Here is a 16197-nt window from a genome sequence, read left to right as displayed (position 1 = left end):
AAGACCAACTTAAACAGGATTGCAGCATGGGCAAATGAATGGAGCATGACGTTTAGCGTTGGTAAGTGCATGGTCGCTCATTTTGGTTCGAACAACCCACGGTTCTCTTACGAGTTGAATGGTGTCACTATCCCGGATGCAACTAGGGTCACCGATTTGGGAATTCTCATTGACGAGCGACTTAGGTTTTCTGAACATTGTTCAGCGGTGGTCAAAAAACCAAAAAAATGCTTGGTCTCATTTTCAAAAAGGTCTCTTCGTGTTCTCCTAAAGTCATTCTTCCGCTTTTTCGAGGCTTAGTTCGTCCTGGACTGGAGTATGCTGTAAGGTTTTGGAGACCATACCTACAGAGGGACATAGACTTGGTTGAAGGGGTGCAGAGAAGAGCTACGCGTGTCCTTATTGGCACAAAGGGCTTGAGTTATGAAGAGAGACTTCATTTTTTGAATATGTTTACATTGGATGAACGCAGGTGTCGAGGAGATATGATCGAAGTGTTCAAAATTTTCAATGGGATGGATAGGATGGACCATGAACTTTTAGTACACCGCCAATTGACTGATTTTACAAGGGGACACCAGTATCGATTGGTGAGGGACAATGCAAGGTTATGGTGTCGCAGGGAATTTTTCTCTAATAGGGTTGTTAATAAATGGAATTGCTTACCTCCGGAGGTAGTAAATTGTAACACAATTGACACGTTTAAAAAGAAATACGATAAACATGTTGGGGTAAATCGAGAAGCTATCCATTCTTAGAATAAGACAACCATAAGTATTCTTTATGGGCATTGTATAATATTTTATCATGTGTATATATTGTTTATAATTTGTGTTAATTGCATTTTTAATTGGGTTGCTGTATTCTTGAAATATATGACAACCATATTTTTATGGGCATCTTTTTATCAGTCACCTCGTTGGGCATTTTGTCTGTTGTGGTGTTGTATTTGTATTTGTATAGATATGATATCGCATCATATTGCTTTTCTTCATTCACAACATTCACAACGAAAAATTGCAATAGTTTTATTTGACAGGTGGCGGGGAAGGGGTTCTAGTTCATTGATGCTTCTTACAGGGGGATTCTAAGTTCACGGGACAAACTTAAAGAGGTGAAATAAGGCACCTAAACAAGCATTTTTTTTAATCATAAAATGCGTGGTTGAATTGCATTAGTGAAGGAAGTAGAGGATGTGTTTGGAGATTGCACAACCGCCAGAAAGCACTTCACGAAAAACATTTTTTAGACGGAATTGCTGCGATATGTGCTGTCAACCATTCGATGGTGCATATGCATCTTCGGATTACATTGGAGTTTATTTTTTGTTGGTGCAAGGGTCATCAAGCTTATGCAGCGCCAAACAATGATCAAACAGTTGAATGGCTTGCGGTGGAATTTGCGTTACTCAAGTTGCACCATGAGTAGACCTACCACATTAGTACAAATAATACAAATACAACGCCACTACTGGCAAAATGCCGAACGAGGTGGATGAGAAAAAGGTTTCCATAACAAAATATGGGTGTCGTATATTTCAAAAATACAGTAACTCAATTAAAAATGCAATTACAAACAATATGTATATATATATACATGGTTAGTAAAACACATTTTTTACTAATATGTGCTTCACGTTTTCTGATAAAAACTCATTTGTGCTACTTGAATGAATAAGATTTTTCTTCAAATTAATTTCTATGTACAATTTTAATATCATGATATACAGGAGGAGGAATCTGACCTATTCTGCCAAACGAAACGGGGTGATAGACGAATCCAAATGAAATATGAAACACCCCCACCAATCCTGTCCTATCTCAAAACGTTTCGGAGTTATGGTGAGTAATTTTATTATGGGAACAAAATGCGCCAAGTCTGAAAAAATATATAATTTCTGAAGTTTCAGAAAAAGCTATACTCAAACTAAGCACATATTTGAAAAAAGAGAAAAAAAGCTATCGGGTGACGTCAATTGCATCGAAATGTATGGTTTTAATTGTGAGCTACAAGCGGTGAAAGATTAGCAAAGTTCAAAATTGAATTATTGCAGAAATTCTGCAAACACCCTTCTAGGTAAAATCGGGAAAATTTGCCAAAAACTTGCCCATTCCACTAGCGACCGAGAAACAGCTTACAATAAACTATATCGGTTTTCTGGTTCAGGAGATATTTAGCATTTGGTTTGCAATACATCACTGAAATCAGCGTTTGTCGAAGTAGCTATTCGACGAAAATTCGGAATTGGTGGTTACAGATTTTAGCGACAATTTGATTTTGCACAAAAAATCCTATAAGGTGACACTACCTCTATGTACAGGATATCCGTATTTAATGGCGAGCTACAAGCGTTGAGAAATCGGTGAAGTAAAAAATAGAATTCTCGCCAAAACATTCTAAAATTACTTCGACGAACTCAGGTTGCAGTGATGAGTTTCAAACAAACGACTGAATTTCTCCTGAGCTAGACAGCCAATTTAGTTTGTTTTAAGCTGTTTTGAAAGCTGATGAAATAGACAAGTTTTTGGCAAATTTTGCCGATTCTAGGTAAAAGGGTGTTTGTCTAATCGACAATTAAACATTTTAACAGCAGTTCGAATTTTGAACTTTGCCATTCTTTCTGCGCAATTAGCTCACCATTAATTCCAGGTATTTCAATAAAATTTATGTGACCTTGTAGGAATTTTTCTGTGCTTTCTAAATATGTGCTTAGTTTGAGCGTGAGTCTCAGAAACTTCACAAATTCTGTTTTTTTTTACTTGACGCAGTTTTTTTGCATAATCGATTATCCACCGTAACTTGAAAGCGGTTCGAGATAGGACAGTGTTGGTAGGTTGCTTCACGATCCACTTGGGCTCGTCTATCATCCCATTTCGTTTGGCAGAATAGGTTGGATTCACCCTGTATATGCGCTAAATAGCTCAGTTATTGCAAATGAAATGCAGTGTTCGACTGTTGATGACTTGAAGAGATGTATGTAGGAAGCATTGTGCAGTGTCGATGTTGAAAGTGAATCCCTACAAAATTTAATTACATCCATGGAGGATAGTGTGTTTGAGGTTTTTAGAAAAAGAAATGGAAAGCCTATCTCAAATAGCCATTAAAAGCCTGTAATTTTTTTAAATCTGCGTTTTCTCTAAACTTTTGAGATAGCCATTTATTTTCGACACTATAAATATTCTAAATATTCTTTCGTAGAAATTCTTATAAATATAGAATTGCTTCGGGTATTAACCATTAGAAGGTGCTAATTTTACTCGCCGTACATTTCTTGTTATTTTAAGAAAATCGCATTATCTAAATTTTCGAGACAGACTGTACAGTATTCCCGAATTAAAAAAAAACGCGTTTAAATATATTCGAGAGTTTTAAATAAGACATTTTCAGCACAGGTTATAATCTCATGCCCATTTTCTGTCAATAAACATTATATAAAGCCGTTATCTCAGTAAAATCTTTTCTATACATAAGCAGTTTTGTACTCTTAAGCGAGAGAAATCATCTATATATCAGACATCTACTGTATTTTTAAAATAAATCATTATCTAATTAAGATCAAACTATGTCTAAATAAATAAACAAATCAAAATCAGTGTATTTATAAACTAATTAACTAAATTAAATTCCAATTTTCTCAGAAGAAATATATTGTTATTTTGATATAAACAAATTATTATCAGTTCATTTCAAAATTAAGAAGTTTGAATCCCCTTTATTGATTATAAATTAATTCAACAATCAATCACGTGATAAGTTAACACAATATTTAGTGCACTCAAAGGAATAATGAATCGCATCGTTATAAAAGAGTTACCGTTATACAGGGCGTCCGATTGATTGGTAAATAGTTTGAAAATTCATAAAAAATGGAAGAAACTGGTATAGTTGAACGAGGTTTCAAAAAAGTTATTTTAATGGAAAGGGATTTTCTTCGGTACAAAAAACTTTTGGTACAAAAGAAAAATTAAAATTCTGTCGATAGAGGACGCTACACAAAAGCAAATCACTGGAAATATCCAAATCACAGTCCTATAAGTTGTAAGGTGTACGATAGCTCATTAGTGAATTTTCTTCTTGCTGACGCTTACATAAGGTTTAAGGTTTTTAAATGTGATGTTGATAGATAATGTGACATTGGATAAAGCAGTATTGGTGAGGTTGTTGTTGGCGCTGGTCTAGGCAAGAACCGGCGACCGCAGCTTCACGAACGTTTCGGGCACAGAAGATATTGAAGAAAGTTCAGGTCTTAAAATTCTGTGATTTGCTTTCGTGCAGAAAGACACACTATGGGACACTATTCATGGAATATTTTAACACTATGAAAAGTGTAAGTAGTATCGTTATATATATATATATAGGCAATAATCATAACAGAAGGCATCCTTATATAGGGTTTTACTAGACTAATAGATACGACCTACATCCAACGTTGAAGAAGAAATTTTCTAGGAGCACAAATAATGAGAAGAGCATTATGAAAACATTTTATTTCAAATACATCATGTCAATACATCAAACATCCCATAAATTTCATAAATATGCGAACAAATCTACAACTTTTTTTTTTTTTTGGTGTAGTATCCAGTTCAATTCACACGAACACAAATTACAAACACCTGTATGATATCAGTTAAGGTCGATACAGTATAATGTTTGTCGATTTAAGATTCATACATTAGTACCTGAAATACTTCCATCCCAGGTTAGGCACGGAATAGAAAAGTTAGCATATTTATTATCTCAATTATGTCATTTAAAAATTGTACGAGAGTGATTGACAAATTATAAGACGAGGAAAACAAGAAATGCAAAATTACACATAGCTCTTTATCAATTATCTCCTCGATTTCCATTCATTAAAGAAATGAAATTATTTTTCTGTACTTAATTCCCATTGATCGAAACGCAATCTTCAACAAAATTTTAATTATTCCGAGTAAAATCCGTGTTAAAAAAATTTACATATATACGTAATTATCGATATTCATTAGAGTCACGGTCGCGTATGCATCGTCATCGATTATGATAACCACATGGATTTTTTTTGATCATCAGGATTCATACAAAATACGTTTTTTATTCGGGATGCGACGCTTTGCTTAGTGTCTTTACACATCCAATGAATTCGTCCATGGTTCCTGGTTCCCGTCCGGTCTATGGAATGTGTTTCGATAACTAATAATAAAAATAACATGCCGTTTATATATATAATGATAATCCTTTTTTTCTTGTGGCTTCTCTCTATTATATTTCTTGTTTGCACTGTGAAATCTCTCTTCGCACAACGTGTCTTGTTCGTTTGTTATTTTTTTTAATATACTTTTTTTTTCTAGGAGGAGGCACAGTGTATTTGTCACATATCACAGCCAACATCGAATTATTAATTATCTTCTTTGTGGAGAAAGAATTTTTTTTAAATTCCATTTTTTAAAAAAAATAACGTAAAATTCAGCGGTTGTTTTGACGTCATCCAGCCTGAATGATTGCGAGGAAATTTCTCACGATGGTCCTGATATCACTCAAGATCAGACCAAATAGAGATGCGCAGAAAACTTTTAGGTCCAGTCTCCACTGGACGGAAACGCTAATTCCCGCTGAGCTTTGGACTGTTGGTCATTGAAAAGAAATAGAAAACAAAATTAATTGAGTGGTTATTTCTGAGGGTTATATGAAATACATACGACGTTGACAAAAACGGTCAAAATGCCGTATAGTATTGTAATATAATCACATAATTGAAAATTCTTAGTAGAAAAAAATTTCTCCTCCCCATATTCATTCATCTCAACGAAAATATCACGACTCAATGATTTCAACTGCTTTTCAAATTTTTGTTATAATGCCTAAAAATTTAAATTTTAAAATCCATATCAGCAAAATTACGGAAAGATTATAACTGACATTCCATGTATCAATCTGTACTCTTATGCTATTCATTTCGAAATTTAAAAAAAAGAAATCAATAATGTAATGAAATAAGTTATTGTTATTTGTTTTGCTAATTGATTTCTATACAGGGTGATTGTAAATGCATTGGACAAAATTTGAGTTGTGATTTTTAATGCTCCTAAACAAGTATTTTTGGCCATAGAATGTGCGGTCGAATCGCAGTAGCAAAGAGAGTAGAGGGTCTTTTTAGAGGGTGCACAACAACATTTCAAAACATCATATTTTCTTACGGATTCGCTGCAATACCGGCAATCAGCCATTCGGGGATGCAGGATATTGTAATGAGACAGGCCTTCTCATAATTTTCAGCCTGGGTAATGCAAAATATAGCAAGTCATTATACCACTTGATCATGGTTTGACGTAGCATAACCTTGATGGTCCTTGCACCAATAAAAAACAAACTCCAATCCAATCCAATCCAATCCAAAGGGGCATATGTACCCTCGAATGGTTGATATCACATATTGCAACAAATATGTCGGAAAAATATATTTGCTTTCGGTGAATTGTTGTTGTACACTCTCTAAAAACATTCTCTACCGCGGTGATTCCCAACGTGAGGTCCACGCCCCACAAGGAAGGCAATTCGATTTTTTTAGGTGGCAATACTTCAAATTTGTACTTTTTAAACAATTTCTTGATGAAGGAAACAGACATTTTTTGGTAAGAAAAGTCATCTGGTCTCCGCTGGGACTTGAACCTTCTTGCAAATCGGGCAAGCATGGTGCTATCTACACCACTGAAGACACGACCCTGCCTTCCTTATTGCACGTAGTGTGGTGCGAGGCACTAAGTAGAGTATATATTAGTAGTTTTTCCCTTAACTTCAGCAAATGGCTCTCAGGTGGGACGGTAGAGAGAGTGAGAGGGCTTTTTACAGCCCAATACATCTACAAATTTGCGTTTTTAAAATCTACAAAAATTGCGTTAATTTAACGGATGGAAATGATGACTCATTTTCCAACGATTTGGGGTGGGTTCAAGTCAATCGTCAAGTATTTGGGTTTTTTCCGTCGAAAAAATGGAATATTTTAACATTACTATGTATAGGAATGAATAACAACTGGAGCTAAACGTCGTCTATGAATACAAAAGTAGTATGATTGAGACACGTATAAACGAGGTTCCAGCGTATTTGGAATGAGTAATTATTTTTGGTTTGAATATACTCACCGTGGCTCATGTTTTCACTAATATGAAGACCTGATTGTTGTTGCCTCCCACCGAAAACCAGTTCTTCGTTACTCATGGTATAGACTCTGGAGATGGTCGCCGTGCATTTGAGTTTCATGTTGCCGTGGCGGAAATGGCTATCTGTGACTACGAAGCGAAGCGTTAAACTCGAAGTTTCTAGGCCGTCAGCGTGTAGAGTCGTCGAGTGTTCTGTTTCGTATTCTGGTTTTGCCTGTGGGCGATCCAGACAAAAATTAAGATCCACAACATTGAATTACACTCAGGAAAATAATAACTCAATTCACAGTTTATCACTTCTCGTTGTGAGAGAAAGATGGTACCGTCACTTAAAGATAATTACAACTCACTTGTACGTTTGCTAGAGAAAAATTCGGGCATAGCTTGCTCGTTCGGGGTTTGAAATGATATTAAATTGCCTGTATGATGATGACCGTCAAACGTTGTGTTTTGTTATTAAAGTAGGAATTGATCAAGATGTATAACCAGAGCAATACGTGAATAATTTCAAATCGGAATTTGAGAGTTACCAAGAATAATTTAATTTCTACGGTGTATTTTATATACAGTGGCAGTGAATCAAATGGTGCAAACTTTAAAAGGTTGAATACACACTAACACTTTTAGTTGAAAAACTTCCAGTGTTTCAAAACTGCAATAAAAATGATTTAAAAAATATGTAAGCAAAAAGAAATCAAAATCAAATAAGTCGAAGAACGAAAAGAAACCACTAATCACACGGGGGGGGGGAAACTTTAAAATTCAACTATGAAATTTAAGAAAAATTCAGTTAAAAACAAAAATTATTTCAATTTTACGAAAAAAATTAATAAAGTACCCATGAAATAATCATAAGATGATTGGGTTTCTAGTATACGATATATTATTATGAGTTCCCATAACGGGACACAATCGAGCTTGTGTAAATGGATAAATTTTTAAGTATATAAATCGTTTGAATATGAACAACGTCTTTTCGACAAATTGAATTCCAAATGATAAAACAAAACCTGATATTTACGATCGTTTCGGAACACTTTTTTCTCCAATTGCTATAGACATTTTTTTCTTCAAAACTGCTATAATTATACTGGTCGAATTGTTCCACAATTTCGGTCATATATACTCTATACTGAGAGAGAGAGAGAGAGAGAGAGAGAGGAGAGAGAGATACATACTATTTCCAGTAAAACAATTTGATCATGAGCCTATTTAAAGGACCGACAAAAATTGAATATGGAAGAAAAGATTTGATCAATCTTGTATCAAAAAAAGCTGCAAATGACTTGTGACTTAAAAAAATAGCAAGTATATTCACGAAAATAAAAATTGTTTTCTATAAAAATTCCAAATTTCATCGCATGATTTTTTTGCTCATACCATTTGCAACGAATTTTTACAAAATTCCCAAATATATGCTGCTGTACATGGGACATGCTGTGTGGAAATTCCAACTTTGTTATTCAAATTGTTATTCATTGAGTTATGGGTATTTATTAGTAAAGAATTATCAATTGCATGCACCGGAAATATAGATTTTATTTTTCATAATTTGATTGCCATATATACAGTGCAACGTAAACGAAAATTCCAATTGAATGTCGTGAAAATTTTAAAGATATAAGTATTATTGTGAGCTGTAATTTCAAAATTTGCAAAAATTAATTGAATAATAAGAGATTTTCCACAAATTTATACACGATTATTTGCTGTTATTTCATTTTTGTCTTCCGTTACTTCATTTTGACATCATACACGCGTGTTATGCCAAGGAACCTCTCTTACATCCATACACTCGTCCTCACTCATTCAAATACACTGCTGGCCACCGTAAATGCAGCACCCTGAAGGAAGCATGCAAATAATATGAAATTTACAACATGCATTAGCGGAGGTGAGATATGCAAATGATTAGAATTTCAGCGCAGACGCACATCACGCGCGCTTGTGGCGTCACTTCAAAGCGCTATTTAAGACTTGGAGATTTCGACGATTTGAAGTACGGCAATTGTGTTTCTCTTGTGGTTTTTTCAAAAAAACGATCAATTATACCTCGTAGAAAACAGCGATCATCTTTTGATCAAGTATCCGAGTTCGACAGAGGAAGGATAGTGGCCTACCGAGATTGTGGATTATCTTTCAGGGAAATCGGTAGTCGTGTTGGACGAAACCAAACAACTGTAATGCGGATATGTGATCGTTGGATGCAGGAGGGTACGACGGACCGACGTGTTTGATCGCATCCACCTCAGTGCACCACTTCACGTGATGACAGGCGTATGGCACTGACGGATCGCTCAGCCACATCACGAACCATAGCACAGCACATTCAGTTTGTACTGCATCATCCAGTGTCTGCGTGTACCATTCGACGCCGTTTAGAGCAGAGTGGTCTGTCCGCAAGACGTCCATTGCTTCGTCTACCCTTGACGCAGAACCACAGACGTCTCCGCCGCCAATGGTGCGATGAAAGAAGGATGTGGACGGCACAATGGAATGAAATTGTCTTTACTGACGAGTCACGCTTCTGTCTGCAACACCACGATGGTCGGATTCGAGTCTGGAGACACCGTGGAGAGAGGATGCGGAACAGCTGCGTTATGCACCGCCACACTGGTCCTGCACCGGGTATTATGGTATGGGGCGGTATTGGATATCACTCTCGCACTCCTCTAGTACGCATTGCCGGTAATTTAAAAAGCCAGCGCTACATCTCCGAGGTGTTGGAGCCAGTTGTCCTTCCTTACCTTCAGGGCTTGCCCACAGCCATATTTCAACAGGATAATGCGCGACCACACGTGGCACGCATTGTCCAAAGGTTCTTCGTCAATCGCCAGATTGAATTGCTTCCCTGGCCAGCTCGCTCTCCGGATCTTTCGCCGATAGAAAACATGTGGTCCATGGTTGCTCAACGATTGACCCAGATTACATCCCCAGCTGCCACACCAGATCAACTTTGGCAACGCGTGGAAGCTTCTTGGTCTGCTGTACCCCAAGAACACATCCATAGTCTCTTTGAATCAATGCCGAGGCGTGTGGCAGCGGTGATCTCCAACAATGGCGGCTACTCTGGCTACTGATTTTGGCAGGAACCACACTTCACAGAAGTTTATAAATTTAATCATTTGATGCTTGGTCAACATGTTATCTAAAAAATAAATATTGTTGCGATATCTCTTGTCTTTCTTGGTGTTGCAATTTGGGTGGCCAGCAGTGTATATTCGATAATACGGTAAGCTTATTCTCGAAATAATCAAATAACAGAGAATGATTGTCATTCTTAGTCGAAACATTTAATCGTCGAAAAATCTCAGCACGACTCGTTGGGCTGTTCGCTTGTTGCCTCCTTGCATTTGTATACCAATTTGTGGAAAATCACTTATTATTCAGTTACTTTCAGCAAGTTTCGAAATTACAGTTCACAATATTGCGTATATCTTTCCGCATTTTCACGACATTCAGCTGGGATTTTCATATAAGTTGCACCATACATCTAACATGGCATGTTATAAGCAAAAATCATGCGATGAAAATTGGAAATTTTAAGAGAAACATTTTTATATTTTCATGAATATACGTTCTACTCTCACGAAAATGCAGAGAAAGATTGTGCGAAATTATTAAAATAGGTTTCCTAAGTTGCATGTCATTTTCAGCTTATTCTGATACAGGTTTTATCAAAAACGTTGTTTCATACTCAATTGTTTGTCGGTCTTGTAAATGTCCGCTTAATTGAATTTTCACTGGTAATGGTGAGTACTAGTATAGAGTATATATGTTCAAAACAAATCACCAAGTAGTTTTCTAAATATTCTAGAAAATTAGTTCGAGTTCAACTACAAACATGCGGTTTTATACCCTTCCTTTTTTTGCGAATAGGTTTGCGATAGAATGAACAGAAAAATTAAATTAATAAAAAAACGGAATTAATGAAAAAAAATGGAAAGGGAGCTCACAGTGCCATTCACATTAAGCTTTTAGGTATCGGATCGACGACAAGACTAAGCAGTTCTGCGAAATTCAAAGATATCCACTTATTTTTTAAACATTAATGTACACAAATTATTCTTCACTAAAAGAAACTATCTACCTGATCGGTTTCTCCTCTTATCAGATTCTCCTCACACGTCTGAATGTACAATGAACAATTTCTTACATCTATAAAAAATTATGTCGAAAAACGAGCGCATCTTGATAATTTGAAATAATGTCTCAAAAATTTACATTTTGATTTATTTTTCATACGGCTCTCATGTGTGGCTAGTGTGTGCCTCTGCTGTACACACTAGGGCTGACCAGTAATGAAAATTCACTTACAAGCAGTTCGGGAAGCCAAAATTTTTGTCTCGTACCAGAAATTTATATTTCAAACCTTGATTTTATATATATTATGAATTATAATATATAATATAATTCCACTAAAAAATTACATTTTCAGTCAGCTATGCCGGATTTGTAATTTATTATACTAATCACGTGGATTTTAATTTCCAATTAAAAATTTCACGTGTTATTTACCATCGGAGAGAAAAAATCATCAAGAATCTCATCAAGATTCTTTCAATTTATTATAGATTATCATACAGAATGAATATTTAAATTTAGAAAAAAAACACGAATAATATTGAACTGATAATGCAATTCCGTCTTGCGTAGTTTTTTTAAAGTAATGAAATCAGTAATGTGTGTGTGTGTGGGAAAAAAAGTAAAAATAAATTAGTGATACAAAAAAAAAACATAATAAAGATAGAAAAATTACTTTTAATTTAAAAAAAAAAGAAATATTTTAACTTTATCTGATGGTGATCTGAATAAAATCTAACGTTTTCCTTGTTCAATGAAAAAAAAACTGATTTTGATAGCAAACGGGAAACTAGTTGTAAAAGGGGAAATAATAACGATGAAAAAAGTAGATAAACCCTAAAAGAAACCTTTAGGGAGATCTTAGGTGCTTTTTTCCTGTAGAAAAGATCGATCGAACGAGAAACATAATAAAAAAAAATTAAGGAAATAATTAAGAAGGAAGAGTTAAATCAAAAGAAAGGGTGTTAAATTAAAGGATGAATAGTTTTTTTTTTTACCTTAAAAAATAAAAATAACATACTTTGTAAAACGTGGGAATGTGTTAATGGACTTGGAATTGCGTTAAGAAAAAAATTCCAAATGAACAAATTATTTTTTTTGTGATTCTAAAAGAACTTGAACGTGTTATACGAGAAATAGAGAAAGAAGAAACCTGAACGATGTCAGCTTCTGGAATAACCCTGATCAATTCTTATAACTTTCTCATTATCAGTCTTCTGAAATCATTTAAGTTTCTTTTTCTTTCGCTTGAGCATTTTTTTTTACATTAAGTAAATGTTATTAAATCGGATCTATTAAACGTTTTATGAATGTTCCTAATTAAGAAGCAAAAAAGTATTAATGTTAAGAATGTTCTAAATCTGATTAATGACGTAGTCATAGCACTTTCGTGTGCTGGTGGAAGCTGTACGAAATTCATACTTGCTTTTCTTTTGAGATCCAACTGATATAGAATTTTTATTATTTAATTAAAATTAGTTATAGATATAACCGCTCCGAAAAAAATGAATCTATATCATGCAATCAGTCATACAAATAATAACATAAGACCTAATAACAATATCGTTGTATTTCCAATAAACACCAGGCTAGATTATACATCATAACAAAAATACAACACTAATTCAACTCATCTATGTGGATATTTTCTATGTTGAAGTGACACAGAAACTGGAAAGATATACAGTAAAACCTGTCTTCAACGGAATCGCAAGGGACCGAGATTTTTTCAGTTTAGTAGAGGTTCAATTGATATAATGTGCAAAGCTTTGTAACAATCTCGTGTGTGATTGAAATAAAAAAAAAGAATTAATCGAAGATAAAATAAATAATTTAAATAGAGATAAAATACATAATTCCAATAGAGATAAAATACATAATTTAAATAGAGATAAAATACATAATTTAAATAGAGATAAAATACATAATTTAAATAGAGATAAAATACATAATTTAAATAGAGATAAAATACATAATTTAAATAGAGATAAAATACATAATTTAAATAGAGATAAAATACATAATTTAAATAGAGATAAAATACATAATTTAAATAGAGATAAAATACATAATTTAAATAGAGATAAAATACATAATTTAAATAGAGATAAAATACATAATTTAAATAGAGATAAAATACATAATTTAAATAGAGATAAAATACATAATTTAAATAGAGATAAAATACATAATTTAAATAGAGATAAAATACATAATTTAAATAGAGATAAAATACATAATTAAATAGAAATAAAATACATAAATACATAATTAGTCTGCAATTACCAAGTAATTTATTTAGATTTTCACAGCATCTGTATAAAATTCCGACCTACACTGTTTTTCTTCTAAAATAACGACATTTGCGTTACCCACCACAGTAAAATTCGATGATTTTCTAACGGAATCTTTGTCACAACCTAAGATTTTCCACTCCATGAATTTTTCCGCCAAGGCAGTGCACTTTTGTTCTCTCTGTAATTAATTTCGGCCCTGCTCAGCCTTACTATCACGGAATGCACGCAGGTTGCGTACAATTTTTATGTCTTGCATATCATTTGGAAATTCAATCCTTACACTGATTCCTCTCGTGGAAAAGACAGAATTTCAGAAAGAAAGAGCTTTACTATGTATGACTTATCAAAACCACAGTATTAAGTACAGAAAATAACTCACATTTGGAAGCATAGATTGTGTAAAAAGTTTCGGTGGAGCACTTCAACATTTTGTATGATCTTTTGGTCACCAAACATTCACAGCGTTTGTATGCAATTTTCTGTTAAAGGGTGCAATTTTCCTTTCCATTTCCGCGTCAGACATGTTCCGTTTAACCCAGGCTTTTTAATGTGTATTTTGGCATTGAAATCAAGGGAAAACGATTTTTTTTTCGTTGAAGACAGGTTTCCGCGTAAGACGGGGTCCGCTAAAGACAGGTTTTACTGTATTTACTTTATGAAATAATTACCAACATCTACAAACCACAATAATAAGGCTGTTGGTGAACTAATATCACAACGTAATTCTTATAGACATGCAAGAAGGACAACCAAGTCCCTTGATATCTATAGTGTACGTGTATTGTATATTTGTATATTGGATATATGTTTGTTATGTGTACATATCTTTATATTTGTGTAATGAAAAATAACCTAATCAGAGATATCATATTGGGAATTACGCATATTGAGAGCGTAATATTACAAATGCAAACCTTTTCCATAGCCGTCACATTTTGCGGCCGTGTCTATTACACAGCCTACCCCAATTTCTTACATTTCCCATTTTAGATGATTTCGATCATAATAAAAATCATGATACATTGATAAAAAGAAATACAATAACGTGTTAAATAGGTTTTTTTTTGATAACGCCTATTATATTATTAAAGACAACATATAGTAATAAAAATAGAGATTAATGAGTCATAAAAGTAAAATGTCGATAAAGAGTGATCAAATATTAAATATATCTTATATATATATAAGTGAAATAAATAAATAAAAGAGTTGAAAAAAAACATTAAAGTCTAGAAATCTCGTGATTTTTTGTAAAGTGGTCGCCTCTGCATTAATATATTTAGTGAGGAGAAGCCACAAAAAATTAACTTTCGGATCTCATTTAAAATATTAGTGATCAATCTCATGAATAAATCATTAAAAATAAATATTTTAAGATATATTTGCATTGTTTCTGCAATTCAATGAAAATTATTCGAACAATTCTTTTAAAATATGCTTTTTTATTTCCATTTTTGTTGATTTCAATAATGATAAAGCATATATTACATTGGTACAAAAAAGGAATTCACCAGCCCTTAAATATGTTGAAATATGAGCCCTATTATTAAATTAGACATATAATACAAATGAATAGTGAATAATGAGAGATAAAAGTGAAAGTGACAAATGTGAAATATTGATAAAGTGTAATCATATTAAATAAATATTACATGAGTAAAATGAACCAATAAATTTAAATAAAGCGTGAATGTATGTAAAGTCGTCACCACTGCAGTAACATATTCAGTGAGGAGAAGCCAATACCAAATATTCAAGGATCTCCCATGTTTTAAAATTTAGTGAACAATTTTATAAATAAACCATAAAATATTTTGTTTTGAGAATAAATCTTCTATATATATAAAATCTGATTTTGAGTTACAGATATATACAGGATGGTAACTATCGACCCCCCAATGATTACACACGTGATTTTCTGTGAAAAACTAATATGGAAAAGTGTTTTCCGTTTTTTTGATCTGGCCCATAATTAATGAGTAATAACGCTTTAAAAATTGATGACGTCACTTAAAAATCCGGGTAAATTCACCAAACGTACACCAAATGTGTAACTTGGCATTTTAGACAATGCTAAAAATGTATTAACCCTGCTATACAGAAAACGAAAGAGTTTTTTTTCCCTCGCACTTTTCAGGAAAAAGCGAAAAACATTTTTTACAAGTCAGAACAGGTTGTTTGCATCTCACAAAGCTAGCTTCGCAGAGGTTATAGATAAGCGTTAGTCGTTCGTTTTGTTTTATTTTCCAGAAAGTACTGCGTCTAATTATTTATTGTTATAATTTCTAATTTGATGGCATTCAGCATACAAGAATATTGTGACATGCATTTTATATTAGGTGAGTGTCACGGATCAGCCTTGCAAGCAGCAAGATTATACAGTCAACGCTATCCAACGCGAAAGCAACCAGACTATAAATTTATTTTGCGACTCGACCGCCGATTGCGCGAATCAGGGTGTGTATTACCACAACCAAACGTAGACGCTGAGCCAGTACCGTCCGTAAGAACACCGGCTTTCGAAGGTAACGTGTTGTCGTTTGTTGAATCGGATCAAAGGACCAGCAGTTGAGCGATAGCACGAGCATTAAATTCAAGTCACGTAACGGTCTTAAACGTTTTGCACGATGAGTTTTTGCATCCGTATCATTTCACGCGGGTGCAGGCAGTTCATC

The 16197-nt window shown here is 33.9% G+C and overlaps 1 protein-coding gene across 2 annotated transcripts in view; it reads right to left on the bottom strand.

Annotated features, from left to right (window-relative positions):
- Positions 1 to 4462: 4462 nt before the first annotated feature.
- The window catches only part of LOC149075462 (uncharacterized), a 117940-nt gene continuing 106205 nt past the window's right edge, over positions 4463 to 16197 (bottom strand). Inside the window, exons 5-6 of one of the 2 annotated variants that reach the window (XM_089242819.1) lie at positions 7125 to 7356; positions 4463 to 5606 (exon numbers count right to left, since the gene is read on the bottom strand). In XM_089242819.1, coding sequence (XP_089098945.1) covers positions 5467 to 5606; positions 7125 to 7356 — 372 coding nt within the window. In that variant the 3' untranslated portion in view covers positions 4463 to 5466. The remainder of the gene's footprint in view (positions 5607 to 7124; positions 7357 to 16197) is intronic. The other variant, XM_089242820.1, reaches the window with a different exon arrangement.

Source organism: Pholcus phalangioides, unplaced genomic scaffold, assembly GCF_987345545.1.
Source record: "Pholcus phalangioides strain wild (caught in Gottingen) unplaced genomic scaffold, Ppha-v1.0 ptg000015l_1, whole genome shotgun sequence".
NCBI classification, from domain to species: domain Eukaryota; kingdom Metazoa; phylum Arthropoda; class Arachnida; order Araneae; family Pholcidae; genus Pholcus; species Pholcus phalangioides.
Note: the sequence above shows the minus strand (reverse complement) of the source record. Positions and strands in the feature narration are given on the sequence as shown.